Source organism: Sturnira hondurensis, unplaced genomic scaffold (genome assembly GCF_014824575.4).
Source record: "Sturnira hondurensis isolate 20B ecotype Veracruz unplaced genomic scaffold, ASM1482457v3 Scaffold0006829, whole genome shotgun sequence".
NCBI classification, from domain to species: domain Eukaryota; kingdom Metazoa; phylum Chordata; class Mammalia; order Chiroptera; family Phyllostomidae; genus Sturnira; species Sturnira hondurensis.
This window is the reverse complement of record NW_028079460.1, coordinates 507,765-523,929: the sequence shown is the minus strand read 5'-3', so window position 1 is coordinate 523,929 and position 16,165 is coordinate 507,765. Positions and strand designations below refer to the sequence as shown.

Here is a 16,165-nt window from a genome sequence, read left to right as displayed (position 1 = left end):
TGCCACCAAACCATCCCACACTCCTCCCTGCCTCTTGCCCATGGCTCACCCAACTCTGCTCATCCTCTGCCCTCCCTGCCTCTGCTACTGCTCAGCCTTCCAGCCCTCCTCACTCCCGCCAAACTCCTGTAGCTCGAGCCTAACCAGTCCTCCCACCTCGGAGCTCCCTCCTCCACCCACACTCTATCATCCACAGTGATTTTTCTAAAATATAGATCTGATTGTTTCCTATTTAAACATCTGTGGGCTACAGAATAATGTTCAAAATCCTAAGCATGGCATTCAAGGCCCTTGGCAACAAGGCTCCCACACTGCCTTCTGCTCTCATCTCCTGTCACTCCTCCAGACTTATTCTCTAATTTTAGCTGCATCAGAGCACTCACTGCACAGACTCTCACCCCTGTACCTTTGTTCTTTGTTTCCTAATCCTTGAATGTGAAAGCCTACTTATCCTCCAACACTCATTTCAAATGTCCCCTCTTCTGTGAAGCCCTCCTCACCATAAATAAACATTCCTCCCTCTGTGAGCCCATAGCCTGTTGTTCCACTTACACCTCTATTATAATTCTTATCTTATATTCTAATTATATATTTGCCGGTCGACTAGATTCCTTTAGGGCAAGGATATATTTCAGAGTCCCCAGTGCCTTCCAGTACAGTGTTTGACATGAGCAAATAGTCAACTTTTGGTGGAAGAGGCAGCAGTACAAAACACCTTCTGGAACACAGTTCCACCCTCCATACCACTGCCCCTCCCACCTCCCACTTCCGTCCCGCCCAGACTCCTCTTCCGTGAAGGTGGGCTCCCAGGGGAAGAGTTTCACCTTTTCTCATGGAGTCTGGCCCCTCATAGGTTGGATGTGTGGGTGGGGACAGTTCCACTAGGGTATGGTCACTTTGGCCCTCAGTAAAAGAACTGAACTAGCCCTGACCCATGTGGCTTAGTTTGCTGGGCAGTGTTCTGCAAAGTGAAAGGTCACCAGTTCAACTCCTGGTCAGGGCACACGCCTGGTTGTGTTTGGTCCCAGGCTGAATGTGTAGGAGAGGCAACCAATGGACAAGGGGCACCCAATCGGTGTTTCTCACATCAATGTTTCTTTCCATGTCTCTCTCCTTCCCCTCCCTTCTCTCTAAAAATAAATAAATAAAATCTTTTAAAAATAAAGTATTGGCCCTGGCTGGTGTGGCTCAGTGGATTGAGTGCTATCCAGGTCGATGGTTTGATTCCTAGTCAGGGCACATGCCTGTGTTATGGGCCAGGTCCCCAGTTGGGGGTGGCGAGAGGCAACTGATCAATGTATCTCTTGCACATCAATGTTTCTCTTCCTCTCTTTCTCCCTCCCTTCCCCTCTCTCTAAAAACAAATAAATAAAATATTTTTTAAATAAAGAACTAGACTAGTTAGTAGTCAAAATAATATCAAAAGCATTTTCCTGTATCTGTGAAATTCTCCAAAATCTAGAAAAGCAAGTGCCCAGATTTGATCTAAAACACAAGCTCCACGAAAGCCAAGCCCTCCCCTATTGACCTCCACTAGCCCCCAGGCCCAATCCAGAGCCCAGTCCAGAGTAGGTACTCCATAAATATTTGCTGAATGAATGTCAACCTCAAGTTTATTTCTAAGTCCTAAGAACCAGTCAATTAAAGTGCTCAGCAACTGAAAAGAGCCTGAGTGTGCATGTGGGTGTGTTTATTTGCACCCACCCTGCATCACTATGATGGCGCACTGAAACGCTTGATGGAACATTATGCTGCCATGAAAAATACTGTTTACAAAGAGTTCACAACATGGAAAATATATTCTGTCATAAAGGAGAATAAAGGAAGTACACAAAACACATTTATCACACTATGTATCTATCACACTATGTGAAAGCACACAACTCCCACCCCCTAGCTCCCCGCAAAATCTCATAAGCAAAAGCTGGGAAGAAATGAAAATCTTTACAGTGGCTGGTGGCTCCTCCTCCCCTTTATACTCCTGTTCTCTCTTTTACAATTTGATATACATTATTAATAAAGTGGGAAATACACATTAATAATAAAATGGGAAGCATACAAAACATACTCTTAATTTTTTTTATTTTTAAAAGATTTTTATTTATTTATTTATTGTTAGAGGGGAAGGGAGGGAGAGAGGGAAAGAAACATCAGTGCGTGGTTGCCTCTCTCACACGCCCCCTACTGGGGGCCTGGCCCACAACCCAGGCATTTGCCCCGACTTGGAATCAAACCAGCGACCCTTTGGCTCGCACGTGGGCACTCAATCCAGTGAGCCACACCAGCCAGGGTAAAACATACACTTTATTTTTCAGAATGACATTGAGGGAGTGGAACAGAGGCTACTCTAGGCTCAGGCTTCCCACCCCCAATCCATTGTCCAGAGATGCCATCAGGGACTGGGCCGGGCTAGCAGGTGCCCCAGAGCCCTGTGGCCCTCTGCCACCCCAAACCACAGGGTGCTCAGAGAAAAAGTAGTAATCAAACAAGCAGCTCTGCCTGTTCCAGACTAGAAATGAGCCTCCAGGCCGGCAGTTCCCCCACAGGTGGCAAGCACTTCCCTCCAGAGGTCAGGCATTCAAGGGGTTAAACCTGTCTCTCGGGAATTCACAGAAAGGGCTCACGAGGGGAATTTCCCAGACAGGCAGACAGACAAACACCTCAGACTAAGCACAGATGTTTGCCTGGGGGGTAGCAGTATTGAGAGCCTTCACAAGCGCACAAGTTTGCGGTAAGAGCCCAATGCCAGAGCCGAGACGAGACCCGCCTGGGCAAGCTGGGGGCTGGGGTGGGGGAGGAGACAGGACCGGGGTTGAGTTGGTCATCAGGTCGGTCTCTGAGCCGACTTTCTCCTGCGTTGTCTGTCTGGACTGTACAGTACCTGCAACTCTCCCCTCTGTCCAGCAGGCGTCGCAGCGGCTCTCGGGGTGTCAGGGCAGTGCGTGTGCAAATTGTGGGTCCGCAATCTGTGCAGTGGGTCTTCAAGGCAAGTTTGTTGTATAAATAAATGGTGGTTTGTCTGTTTCCCCTACTGGCCTGGAGGCTCCCCAAGGGCAGGAATTTTCTTTTAGACGCAGCCTTACCCTTGTTGCTCATCACAACACCCGACCCTTAGGGTCTAAACACACAAGATATCCAGACACACAAATATATAGACATAGAAAAATAATGAGAGTAAAGCCTGGAGTGAGAATGTTGGGGACAGCGCCAAGGCGGAGGAGGGTTCGGTGTCTTCGTGCCTCGAATGCCCGCCCCCCTCTTCCTCCACCCGGCTTGCCCCAACACTAGCCGCCGGCAGGGCGGGGAACGGACGTGGCCCCGCCGGGGTGGGCCGAGCTAGCCCGAACCCGCCCGGCCCTAGCGGCGTAGCCCAGGGACCCCACACGTTCCCGCCCCAGTCCCCGCAGCCACAGAAACCGGGGAATGTGTCCCAGACCGTCTCCTCCAGGGGGCAACCTTGGGCCAACCTCTGTTTAGAGCTACTACCACCCATCCCCTCCCGTAACCACTCTCCTGTTTCTTTTCAGAGCAGTTTGTCGGCAGAAATCAAGTACCTTCACTGAACGGTGACGTCACCCACTCAACAAATATTTATTGACCAGGTACTACGCGTGTTAAGAGCTGTGCCAGATTTTGGCAATAGAGCATAGAACCAAAATACCCCTGCCTTCGTGGAGTTTTGATTCTGTGGGACACAAGCGCAGGGATAGGATAATCTAGAGCGGGGGGCGGGGGGGGGCGCGAGACAGGCTGTCCTGGATTTTGTCCGGGGGTAGACTTCGGCCGGGGCGGGAGAGGCAGGTTGTAAATCAGGTAAACGCCGGGCTGGGCACGTCGCCTGGGGCAGGTGCGCGCCAGAGGGTGGAGGCGGGAGGGGGCTGGAGGGGGCGGTGCGCAAAGCCAGACCAGACCGTAGTGGGCGCTGGGTAAATATTTACCGTCCTCACAGAGTCAGACTTCAAGCAATTTACGCCCCGTGGGTGGAGACCCGCCTGGGCCCTCCTCCGCTCCAGGCTCCTCCCCTCGGGGTCAGCGCCTGACTAGTCCTGGCGTCCCGGCCCCTAGTAATTACAGGGGCTGTCTCCGGGCCTGGCCGTAAAAGACGAGGATGAAACGGCCTGGGAACCGGGGAAGCTGGGCCCGTGCTGGCCAGGGTCCCGGAGTCTGCGGCTCCTCGCGCTGCGAAGCCGCATGGAGAGCTGGCCGGGGGGGCGCACACTGTCCAACACCAACGCAGCGGGCGCGCTCAAACACGCGATCTCACACACAAGCCACCAGACACCCAGGCACACAGCATTCGACGCTCTCGCCCCAGACCCTTTCGCTCCAGCCCAATCAAACACCTGCCCGCCCTCTCCGCTCCGCGAGCTGGGAGGCAGACACCCACCAACCAGGCCCCTGCACAGGACCGTAGACCCCCGCGGGGAGGGGTGCCCCCAAGAAAGAATTCCAGAGGCTTTGTTTACAGGGTGCGGGGGAGGGGAGCTAAGCTAGGTTCTGGGGCCCGATGACTGGGACACCCAGATGTCCTGCCCCGGGACGCCGCGCAAACAGTCCTGCCCCCACTCCACATACCCTGCTCGCCTGTGCACGTTTCCATTCCTGCTCACACAAACATTAGCATACGCACGGCAAAGTTTCACACGCTCCCCACGCGCGGCTGTGGTAGTACTCACAAATGCTTTTACACTCGCGCGCCATCACACGTATCTGCACATGCCAGATATACAGAACATGTGTGGTTTGTCACCCTCATGCTCAGATTCTTACAATCTATATTCAAAGCCCGTCCGCACGGTACACACGCGTGTTCACACGGACACACACACAGGTCGTTAGCGTCCTTTGACGCCCTAAAAACAGGGGCGAACCCTCTCTCGGGCCCAAGACCCCGAGTGTCTCTCCCTGTCACAAGCACAGAGGCATGCCCTTACCCCTGGCCGGCCACACGCATTACACACTTGGTCACTCAGGGTCGCACTTTATTCCCGGCATCTAGGCGATGACACAGTCTCCCAAACAAAGACAACATTGACAAACCCAACAAAAACAAACAGCCGCGTGTGTGGGGCGGGCAGCCAAGCGCAGAGTCCGGGAAGCGGTGGGGGGGGGGGGAGCGGGCAAGGAGAATGTGGGACGCGGCGCGGGAGCCTTGTAGTTCGGGGCTGGGGAAAGGTGCCGGGCCTATCAACAACCTTGCGTCGTGCAGGACCCACGAGGAAAAGTCGGATCTCGCTACCGCGTGTTCACAGAGCTGCTGGCGGAGTTGGTGCCCCTCTGCCGCACGCGACTGCGCGGGGGAACACAGACCCACCGCCCCCCGCACAGCACAGAAAACGGCACGCGGACCCGCAAGAGAGCGATCACGCAGCGCTGAGCCGCTCAGCCAAGGCTAGGTCGCGCGTTCGGCACCCCTCCCCTGCGCATCCCTCCTCCACCTCCCCAGCCCCCAAGCCCCAGGGCAGCAGCTCGCCGGGCGGGGCGGGGGGCGGAGCGAGGTGTCGGGCGGCCCTGGCCCAAAAGGCGGAGTCCACAGGCGCGAGAGCCAGATCAGGGAGCGCTGTGCCGACTGCGCCTCGGAGAGAACCTGCGGGAACGCAGACCCCACCACGAGCCCCTCGTCCTCGCCCGGCCTAACCAGGCCCCGCGCTATGGAGTTCCTCTGGGCCCCTCTCCTGGGTCTCTGCTACAGTCTGGCTGCCGCCGACCGCCACACCGTCTTCTGGAACAGTTCAAACCCCAAGTAAGCCCTGCCAACAGCCTGGGCGTTCGGTTGGCAGTGTCCCCCATCATGCTAGGTTAACTGTCCAGGCCCGCCCCTGACCGGAGTCTTAGGGAGGTGACCAGAGGTGGGAGGGATTCCTTGGACGTTCTTCCCCTTGCTTCTCGCCCCTGACTGGGAGTAGGCCAGGCCAGGCTAGGTACCTGCCCGTGTCTACTTGCAGGGCCCTAGTTCTTCCCCTCCTTCCTTTCCCTCTGGCACCTCTGCTCCTCCGAAATGAGGAGCCAAGGCTGAGCAGTCCCTGCCTCCAGCACGGACCACCCTCCTTGGCCACCACGGCCCTTGTAGGTGCTTCCACAAAAAAAGCCCGTGTGCCTCTCCTTGTCTGGCACTGGGGCACCTGCCCACACTGACAGGTACCTGGTGTGACACCTGGAGTAAGCAGAATGCTCACTGTCATCCTAGCAGGACCCCTCAGGAGGGCCCTGGGCTTCGGGTGATCAGCATTCAGTCTGTGTTTAAGGTGACTGTGGAAACCCCCATCCCAATGAGTAAGGCACATTGCTGTGCGTGAGCAGGCTAAGGTGTCACCTATTTGTGGGGTCACCTGTTTGTGGGGTTCACGTAGTGAAACTGAAGACACGGGGGAGGGTGGTCATGGGAAAGGTTCAGAAGGGAAGGAAGGGGTTAAAGAGTTACAAAGGGTTCTGGGCAGAAAGGGGTTAATTTCTCCTGGGCAGGTTTAAGGCTGTGAGGCAAAAGGTACTGGATATAAGAAGCTCCCTGGGACTCTTTGTTCTTGGCCTTGAGTTTTCTGAGGTTATGGGAACAGTATTTGTGGAAAGACAAGAGAGGGGTTATGAAGAATGAACAGGAGGGCTGGACAGCTTGGGGTCAGGAAAAACACTGCACTCATCCGCCACCCCCAGCACCAGCGCGCCTGCTCCCCACCCCGCTTGAGAAATACAGGGTGCCAGCTCCCTCTGACCTTGTGGCAGCATTGCCTGGTAAGGGGTCTGTGTCTGTGGGACGCTGGGTAGGGAGAGAACAGCCAGCTGCCAACCCAGGGGGCAGGGCTCTCTTGCCCTGGTTTAAAGGGGCAGCCCAGTCAGCCCTCCCCCCCCCCCCACTCCTTGCTGCCTGCTCTTTGCTTCCTGAACCCAATCTTGTCCTAGTGAGAGAGAGCAAAGTCCCTGTTTATGCCCATGCCAGGTGTTGGCTGAAGGAGGAGGAGGGGACAGGAAGCCGTGAATACGAAGGGGGAACCCTGGCCTTTCCGTTCCCAAGCTCCCAGGTTTCCTCTCTTTCAGGAAGGAGCCTCTTCCTCGCCCCCTTCTCCGCCTTCCCTGACGCCACTGCCCCCCTTTCCCAAATGCAGAGCAAGAGTCAAAAGGACCCTAAATGGAGCAGATTATACTCCAGGAAGGGACTGATGGGTGCCTTCACCAAGCAGAGCTTCTGCCCTGTTCAGCTAGCTACACCTAACCAAACCCAGGACTAAAGAGAAGCCAACTCAGAGTGGAGTCCACAGGCAGCCAAGCTGGGCACAGCTCGGGGACAAAGATGAAGTGGCAATGAGTTGGGTGGTATGAGGCTGGCCTGGGTGACTCAGGGTAGTGGGCATCTACCCTGGGATCTTAGGGGAGGCAGCGTGGGAAGAAGGGTGGTACCACTGTGAGCCTGGCACTTGTCTCCTTGGTGCTGGAGAAGCAAGTACTGTGCCCATTCAGACCCGCCAGCTCCCTTTGCCTGGAGGACAGTATCCTGGGCTAGTGGACACTGTGCTACCCTGGGGACCTAGGGGGTGTCCACATTCGACAGGGTGAATTTTCACAGGCTTTCATGAGTGCTGGGCGGGTGGCAGAGGTGGATGAGGAATGAGTCAGTGCCCGTCACTGGAATGGGGGAAAGATGCCAGGCCCAGAGCTGAAATACCTGTTTTGAAATGGCTTCTGTGTTTATCTCTCCAGAGAGGAATTTTAAAAGCCTCTCTCTGCTTCTCTCTCTCTCCCTCCTGCCCCTCTCTCTCCCTCTCTTCCCCAGGGTGGGGGAGGGGTGCTGGTAAGCCTAACTGGAGAACTGGCTTGCTGCAAGGCCAGGTTAGAAGTCATGCTGACTGGGCAGTGGGTGCCCACTTGAAGCCTTTAAGTGGGCACCCTTCTCCCATCGCCCATGCCCAAGGGCTTTGGTTTGTAGTGAGTTGGCAGCCAACCATGCTGAGTGTCTAGCTGGCAGTGCTGGGGGAATTCAGAGAGGCTGACCAGCTTGGAGAGAGAGGTGGTGAGGCACTTTTCCCCCTACTAGGACCCCACCCAGACTGGAGCCAGGTGTCTGGAGCTGGGGGGGAGGAGCTGGGGGGCCGTCAGGCTGGAGCCTGTGGAGCCTGGAGGGAATGGGCTGGGGGAAGGGAGCTAGCTCCACCTTGGGAGGAGGGGGGAGGCAGCCTCGAATCTGAGAAGTGCATTTCTGGAGCTCACTTCACAGCTAAATGTGTAGCTTTTGGAGATAAAGGGACAGTGATGTTTTGGGGTGCCTTGAGGGAAGTGGACAAGGAGAACTAAGCATCATTTTGAGTAGCTAGAAGGGAAGATTTGAGGGGAATGAATGGATTGATGATAGGGATTTCACCTAAGGGTTCAGCCATTATTCGTGGGCCTGGGTGTACTAGGGGCTTGGGGGAAAAGGGAGCAAAGAAATGTGAGACAGACTCAGTGGGTGGGAGGGGGTGAGCGCAATGAAGACCTCAGGTGTGTTCGCGCTGAGTGCCAGCCTGGTAAAGAGAAAGGCTCACTTGGACCCTAATAATAGAATGAGCCAGTAGGGGCTCAGACTGAGCTCTAACAGCATGTAAAGGAGCACCTGGTAGAAGAGGTTTGGGGAAGTATGTATGGGCATGAGAGAATGGTGAGTGAGCTAAGGAAATATTTAGAAGCTCATCCTTAGCTAAATATCAGGGGTGTTATGTATGGAAAGTGTTTTGTTACCTGAAAGATACTAAGTGAGTGGAATTTACTGAATTATAGGAAACAGTAAGGGTGGGGGGATATTTGGAGATGGTGGAAAGATATTTAGATCAAGATCAGTAGTATCAGGAGTTGAGACCGTTGCAACATCTTTGTGTGTGGGTCCAGTGTGAAATGTGAGAGGTCATGTAAACCTTTGGAGACTCAAGGCTCTGGTCTGGCTTCTGAGTGACTGTTGCTTCCTTCCCCTCTGCGTACACGCACATGCAGGTTCCGAAGTGAGGGGTACACAGTACATGTGCAGCTAAATGACTACCTGGACATCATCTGTCCGCATTACGAGGATGAGTCTGTGGCAGCTGCTGCCATGGAGCAGTATACACTGTACCTGGTAGAGCTAGAGCAGTACCAGGTGTGCCAGCCTGAATCCAAGAACCAGGTCCGCTGGCAGTGCAACCACCCCAACGCCAGGCACGGCCCAGAGAAGCTGTCCGAGAAGTTCCTGCGCTACACGCCCTTCACCCTGGGCAAGGAGTTCAAAGAGGGACACAGCTACTACTACATCTGTGAGTGCCCGCACTGGGGGGTGGAGCCGCCGTGATGAGTATGCCTGCGAGCATGCTCAGTGGGGAGTCAAGCAGCAGAGGGCCTCCAGTCCTGGATTCTGTTTTCATTCATTCACACAACAAATGTGGAGTGAGCTTCTGCTGTGTTCTGGGAACACTACTTGGCTGCATAGGCACAGAGAGAAATAAAACACTACAGGGTCCCTGTCCTCAAGGAAGCTGGGAAGAGACACGCATTGGTTAACAGACCATTAGAACAGTGCATTGTGGTAGGCACGAGTGAGCACAGGGGCCCTGGAAACGTGACCTTGGGACCTTCCAGATTAGGGGGTTTCAGAGAGGCCTTCCTGGCTTCCTAGAGCTTAGGATGCGCAGAGGACTTAGCCATAAATGAAGGGACATGTGCAAAGGGAACTCCATATGGTTAACCTGGCTAGAGTAGGAGGGACGCTTTGAAGTGGGGAGACGTGAGCTTGGAGAGGTGGACAGGGCAGACCTCGGGGACCTAGGAGTGCTCAGGAGTTTACCCCGAGGGCAGCGGAGAGCCACCGGTGGGCTGACACGTGGTAAGATCAGCTTTGCACGGAACGCATCCAGGCCTCACCCTTTCCATGTGCCTGGGTTGGGGGAGAGGGGTGCAGAATGGCTGGGGAAGGGGAGCATATTGTGCACGTCTTCCCCAAATTTCAGCCAGGAGTAAAGGAGGGACTCTGGGGAGGGGGACAGTGTCTATGTTCTTTTTGCCACCATCTTCAAGGCCAAGGGTTTTATTCCAAAGTAGGAGGTTGGACTGAACACGGGGCAGAAAGTGGGCAACACCTGAGACAGCGGGGCCAGAGGCATTTGCATTGTTTTCTTTCAACAAAGTTTCCTTCCCCTTCTTTAATACCCCGTGGGTACATCTTGCAGCCAAACCCATCCACCACCAAGAAGACCACTGCTTGAGGTTGAAGGTGACCGTCAATGGCAAAATCAGTGAGTGTCAGGGCTCTGTGGGCCTCCTTCTTCCATCCCTATGCTGGGCCTGGCCTAATGACACGGGATGGTAGGGAAGTCCCACTGCCTGGCCCAGCCAGCACTCCCACCCTTCTGCCTCCCTGGTACAGTACCTGATCTATGGCTACCCCTGTCTTTTAGCACACAGTCCTCAGGCCCATGCCAATCCACAGGAGAAGAAACTTCCAGCAGGTAAGTAGCTGGAGCAAATCAGGCCTGGGGCAAACAAGAGGGCCTGCTTAAGGGGTTGGGCACAGGAGGTGGCTCCTTTGCCAGGCAGGGGCTGGGACAACCTTGTTGGACTGAGGGCCAGTGTCAGCAGTGGGACTGCTCACCTGGTAGCCTTTGCCCTTCCACCTTGCAGATGACCCAGAAGTGCAAGTTCTACATAGCATCGGTCACAGTGCCGCTCCCCGCCTCTTCCCACTTGCCTGGGCTGTGCTGCTCCTGCCGTTTCTGCCACTGCAAACCCCGTGAAACTGTATGCCACATCTGGCCTAAGGGTTGAAACTAGGCTGAGGAGGCAGAGGCAGGCATCCCTCACCTGGCCTGCGGTCCCTCCCAAAGCCCCAGTCCTGGGAACCACCCCACCGCATGTATAAGCTGCCACCCAGCAGCCTCAAAATGAGACCATATTAAGGGTTTTAACCCAAAGGAAGTGGGCAAGCCTGGTAGTGCCGTCCCTGCCTCCACCTCAGAGGGATGGACAAAGTGGGGATGGTACTTCCCCTGCCATTTCTGCCCTTAAGCCAAAAAAAACGAGCTGTGCAAATATGGACTCTTAAGAAGAACACTACGGGAGCTGAAGGGGTGGTCTGAGATCATGTGGGTGGATACTGAGCTTGGCAAAGATGCCCCTCCCACAGAGAGCCAGGATGCCGAGACCAGCTGACTGAAGGAAAAGCAAGAGACAGTTTCCTGCCTGGGAGACAGGGACCGGAGAGGTGGTATGCTTGGGCTGACCCAGCATCTCCAATCCTGGGGCAGCACTCCCCAGGGCTGTGCCAACAGGGGGCTGTGCCAACCTATTCCTCGAGGGTAGCTGTTAGGGCAGGGCCCACATGTACAGTATCTGTATATAAATTTGTTGTGTGTCTTTGCTGATTTCTATAACTGGATCTTTTTTTTATAATGTTGTCTGAAAATAAACATGGTTTTTTGTACATGCTCTTCTGTGTCTCCATACTAACTTACAACCATTGAGTTCCTGCTATGGGAGATGCCAGTAGCAACTGGGTTTGACTATTTTTTCCCTCTCTGGAAAGAATTCTTACCCCTCACTAACCCTTAATGTTACAGAATGGACCCATGGAGGTGGGGAATGATATACTATTATCGAATGGACCCCCCTTCTCCCGGGGTCCCCCTGTACTAAGTTCACCTTGGACACTGCCAGGAAATTATAGGTCTTAATGTCAGAGATTGATGAAAAGGAAAGGAATTGTTTATTCCAAAAGTTGTACAGACTTAAAGTAATGACTTAATGTCTTCATTAAGGTCCCAGAATCCCTTAAAATGCCCACAAACACACACAGTCCTTCCCCGCCCCCCCCCCCGCCCCCGGCCCAGTCTTGAGTACCCAGTCTTTTCATATCTTGTAAAAGAAATAGAAATCTGTGGCTCAGGTGGCCCCTGGTTCTTTCCAGTAACCCACACTCTACTGGCTGCCCCACCCCCACCCCGCTGCAGTTCCCAGCACTATCAGGCGTGTCGCTGGGATCTCCAGTTCTTAATCCAAACCAGAGTGGCACCTTCTCATGGCCCACCAGCAAGAGCCCTTCACCCCTTTCCTTCCAGCAGCATCTCTCCTCCGTTCTTCCGAACTGCTAAGGGAGATCTCTGTATCGCTTCTACATCTTGCTTTCAGGCTTCCTAAGCTGAGTGGCAAAGGCAGCTCCAAAGCTGCATGGCACCCCACTTCTTTGCCAAAGCCACATAGTCCCCTCTCTTGCATGGCTGCCATCCCTGGGTTTCAATCCCAGCGCCAATCTTCTGCAGCCCCATTTCCTACTCCTCCCACAATTGGCCACGCCTGCCAGCTTTCTTGTATTTTTTTTTTTCCTAGCTTTTCTGGGCTTTCATAATAAGTCTAGGCAGGTGTGGCCCCATGGCGTGGAGCCAATCATCTACAAGCTCTCACGCAGGCGCTGTAACCAGGGGGAGTTGCCTCCCAGTTACATCCTGGGTGGAAGTCACTCCCATCTCCCCGGCTGGAAGCATGGCCACAGATATTTAACATGTCCACAAAACCAGTTAAAAGTTATAGATATGTTAAATGACCATGCCTGAGGTTAGTTGCAAAACTTGCCATGCAGAACAACTCTCAATGGGCCTGCTCCATGTGTCCCATCTCCCAGTTCAGACTTGTGGGAGTGAGGACATTATACATATATATATATATATTTTTTTTTCCTGAACACCCTGAGTTCTGGATCCCATTACAAATCCCTCTTTGGGGGTCCCCCTGGCTGCACCCTGTTACACCCACACAGTCTCTGATTTTAGGCTAACCCCACTCTGGAAGTTATTCCCGTCACACCTCTGTCCCATTCCCACCCTCGCAGCGCTGGGCTGTGGGTTTTGGCATACCGTGCAGGTGCTCATAATGTTGGGTGGGTCAGGGCAGTCCTCAAGGGAACACTAGTTGAGGCATCGCCCTGATCCACCAAGACATGTGGGAATCTGGGATGGGAACTCCCCAGCTATGAGTCAGGTGGGACTAAGGGGTCATCAAAGTGCTGGGTGCTTCGGTGGACCGGCCAAGTTGATGGTGTGGCCGAATGGGGAGGACACCTGACAGAATCTGTCATTTCTGGCAACCCCTGTAATTTAGGGGAGAGAGTGGGAAGAGGCTTCAGCAAACTGGGAAGAAAAACCCTCCCAAATCCTGGAGGGCCAATGAGGTTCTGATCTGGAGCTGTGGGTGGAAAGCGGGTTGAAGTCTGGTTGGATCCAGCCAGTTTTTGTTTTGAGATCCACCGCGTAGGCTCGCGGGTGGACCTGTGGGAGAGTTGAGGCTGGGGGCGGCCTAGGTAATCTAAGGGGTAAGCAGAGAGCGGTAAGCTACGGGGCAAGTCCGAGGAGCCCCAGGAAGCTGACCGACCGAGACGTCAGCTCGGGGAAGCTGGCGAGCTGGCGACAGGCTGCGGGGCGGGGCCTGAGTTCCCTCCCCACGTCCTAGGTCGGGTTCCGGTTCAGTTTCCGGGGGACGGCCGAGCGTGCGGGGCCTGGGACGTGGAGGGGCGGGGCTTTGACGACGCTGGCCCTGCCACCAACTAGGCTGTCCCGCGGCGCTGGGAGCCTGCTTTGAGAGGGATGGAGACCGGCGGCGTGGCGGACACGCTCCTTTCTGGAGCTTGCGTGCTCTTCACCCTCGGCATGTTCTCCACCGGCCTGTGAGAGCGCAGCCGGGCCGGGATAGGGCAGGACCAGAAAGTCAGGAAAGGAGCGAGAGGGGATGGAGACCTGGCTGCAGCCCCAGGCTGCTTCGGGAACCTGGGATCAAAGTGGAGTCGGGTCGAGGGGAACGGGGAGCAAGGCTGGTCACTTGATCTGAAAAAGGCAAGGGAGCTGAGAACTGGCCCGGGGGTGTGCAGTTGTTAGGGGAGGATGACAGGCATTAGGGGTCTCCAATCCCCAGTAGCCTGGTTCTCTCCCTTCCCCTGTCATACATCTCTTCTCGGCCCCGTTATAGCTCCGACCTCAGGTACATGAGGATGACCCGGCGAGTGGACAATGTCCAGTTCCTGCCCTTTCTCACCACGGATGTCAAGTGAGACGGGGCAAAGCTGAGCAGAAAGACTGAGCGGGTAGGGTGGGGTGAGGGCCGTGAAAGAGACACCTCGGGTTCCCCTCCTACACTCATCCCATGGCGAATGTTTCTCCCCTCCACCCTGCAGCAACCTGAGCTGGCTGAGTTATGGGACCTTGAAGAGAGATGGGACTCTAATCGTTGTCAACGCTGTGGGTGCTGTGCTTCAGACCTCATATATCTTGGTGTATCTGCACTACTGCCCTCGGAAGGTAGGGACCCTCCCTTGCACTCACCTCTTCTGCAGCATGTCCTCCTTGAAGAACTTCCTAGAAGTCCTCCAAGCAGTACTTCCTAGAAGACTGTAACAGGCTGGCACTGTCAACTTTTCCTGGAAGGCCCCTCCAGCATTGCAGTCCTTCCTCCTCAATGCCAGCCTTCTGATACTCACATATGGCCCCCTTTCTGGCAAGGCTGATAGCTCTGCTTACCCTGATGGGGCCTCCTTGCTGCCCAATAAGTTGAGGAAAGGTGCTTTTATCTCCCATGGTTCCTTCAGAACCAGGGCCAGTAGCTGAGAATGAGATGGTGAGCTGTTTCCCTATTCAATTATAAAAGCATTTATTTAGCTCCTCTTGTGTATGCCAAGCTCCCCCCAAAAGATAGCTTTCCCTCTCCTAGAAACCTCCAGTGTTGTGGGTGCATCAAGTCACTGGTGGGGAAAAGGCCATGACAAGTGCAGTACTGGGTCTGGACAAAGAGTGGGTCCTCTACTGGTGCATGAATGAGTGAATTCCAGAAGGGATCAGAGAGGGCTCTTGGCACATGTAGAAGTCAGGCTATTCTCTCCCCTGCAGCGTGCTGTGCTCCTACAGACAGCAGCCCTGCTGGGGGTCCTGCTCCTGGGTTTTGGCTACTTTTGGCTCCTGGTGCCCGGCGTTGAGGCCAGGCTTCAGCAGCTGGGCCTCTTCTGCAGTGTCTTCACCATCAGTATGTACCTGTCACCACTGACTGATTTGGTGAGTGGGGGTGTCTGTGGAGGTTGGGGAGATAAGAAGGGTCAGGTCCCATAGCCAGAGACTGTAGTTTACACTCCAGAGGAAGGGAAGATTCAAATCCTGGAAGGAGACAGGGAAGAAAAGGTGGATGAATGGGAGGCAGGAGGGAAAGGTTGGGTAACAGAAAATCAGGGAGGATATTTGACCTTTTTTCTGAGGAAATTATTAGGTAACGTAGGAACTTTACTGTGTCTGGGCTAGGAGTATCTTTCATCCTCTCCTCCAGGCCAAAGTTATTCAGACTAAATCAACCCAGCGTCTCTCTTTCTCACTGACCATTGCCACCCTCCTCACCTCTGCCTCCTGGACTCTGTATGGGTTTCGGCTCAGAGATCCCTATATCATGGTAAGCAACACAGGGACGGGCGACAGATATGCAAAGCGGAAAAGTAGCTCCTCTTCTCATCGTGGCCCTTGGGATTTCAGGTGCCCAACCTTCCAGGAATCCCCACCAGCCTCATTCGCCTCTGGCTTTTCTGGAAGTACCCTCAGGAGCAAGACAGGAACTATCAGCTCCTACAAACCTGAGGCAGTTCACCTGACCACAGGGCACCTTAATGCCAACTTGTTACCAAAGAGGTTCAGACCAACCTGTTTCTGCTGTTCTGGCTGACCAGTTCCACAAGTGCCATGGGTTATGGGAAAGAAAAAGAGAGAACTTTGAGAATCTGGGGATCAAAGAAAGAGCTTTACTTAGAAGATTGGCTGAGACCTGGGAGACAAAGCACTTATATTTTAGAGATTATATTTTTTTTTAATTTTGGAGGCTGGGGGTGAAATCTTCAGAATGTGCCTTAAAATAAACTGTTCTCTATCCCTGCCCACCGAAACTCATTCTCTATTCAGTGATTCTCAGCCTACCTGGTTTGGTGAAGGGCAAAGATGCACTGCATGGTCAGAGTCATCCCTGGGCTGGGAGGGCTGGCTCAGGAAAGGCATCTAAGAGAACCAGAGCCACCTAGGAAAGACCGAGGAAGACCTTGGCAAGGACAGTGCTTGGATGTTATGAAGAAGAGTAAGTTAGGCTTCAAGAAGTACTTCCTGACAGGGTTAAAAGACCAGGGAAGTGTAACATTTCCATCCTTAGATCCTGAGAAGGGGCCCTCGCC

General features: G+C 54.2%; 2 protein-coding genes and 1 long non-coding RNA gene across 7 annotated transcripts; 2 read left to right on the top strand and 1 right to left on the bottom strand.

The window, feature by feature from the left end:
- Nucleotides 1-2,286: 2,286 nt before the first annotated feature.
- On the bottom strand, nt 2,287-5,420 carry LOC118990171 (uncharacterized). Its single transcript, XR_005067175.1, has 3 exons — nt 4,935-5,420; nt 4,576-4,710; nt 2,287-2,979 (listed from the first exon to the last, which is right to left on the bottom strand). It is a non-coding gene; the product is annotated as an uncharacterized LOC118990171 (long non-coding RNA).
- A 107-nt stretch (nt 5,421-5,527) lies between these two features.
- EFNA1 (ephrin A1) lies at nt 5,528-11,415 on the top strand. Its single transcript, XM_037050596.1, has 5 exons — nt 5,528-5,743; nt 8,956-9,251; nt 10,161-10,226; nt 10,389-10,439; nt 10,612-11,415. The coding sequence occupies exons 1-5, from the start codon at nt 5,652-5,654 to the stop codon at nt 10,722-10,724; spliced, it is 618 nt and encodes a 205-aa protein (XP_036906491.1). The 5' UTR covers nt 5,528-5,651; the 3' UTR covers nt 10,725-11,415.
- A 2,049-nt stretch (nt 11,416-13,464) lies between these two features.
- SLC50A1 (solute carrier family 50 member 1) lies at nt 13,465-15,886 on the top strand. Of its 5 annotated transcripts, none has more exons than XM_037050591.1 (6): nt 13,466-13,642; nt 13,942-14,019; nt 14,147-14,270; nt 14,856-15,017; nt 15,283-15,402; nt 15,468-15,886. In XM_037050591.1, the coding sequence occupies exons 1-6, from the start codon at nt 13,563-13,565 to the stop codon at nt 15,582-15,584; spliced, it is 681 nt and encodes a 226-aa protein (XP_036906486.1). In that variant the 5' UTR covers nt 13,466-13,562; the 3' UTR covers nt 15,585-15,886. The 5 variants fall into 5 exon arrangements, with proteins under 5 accessions (XP_036906490.1, XP_036906486.1, XP_036906487.1 ...); XM_037050592.1 differs by having other exon boundaries at nt 13,468-13,642; nt 15,483-15,886; XM_037050594.1 differs by having other exon boundaries at nt 13,564-13,642; nt 13,931-14,019.
- The last annotated feature ends 279 nt before the right edge of the window (nt 15,887-16,165 follow it).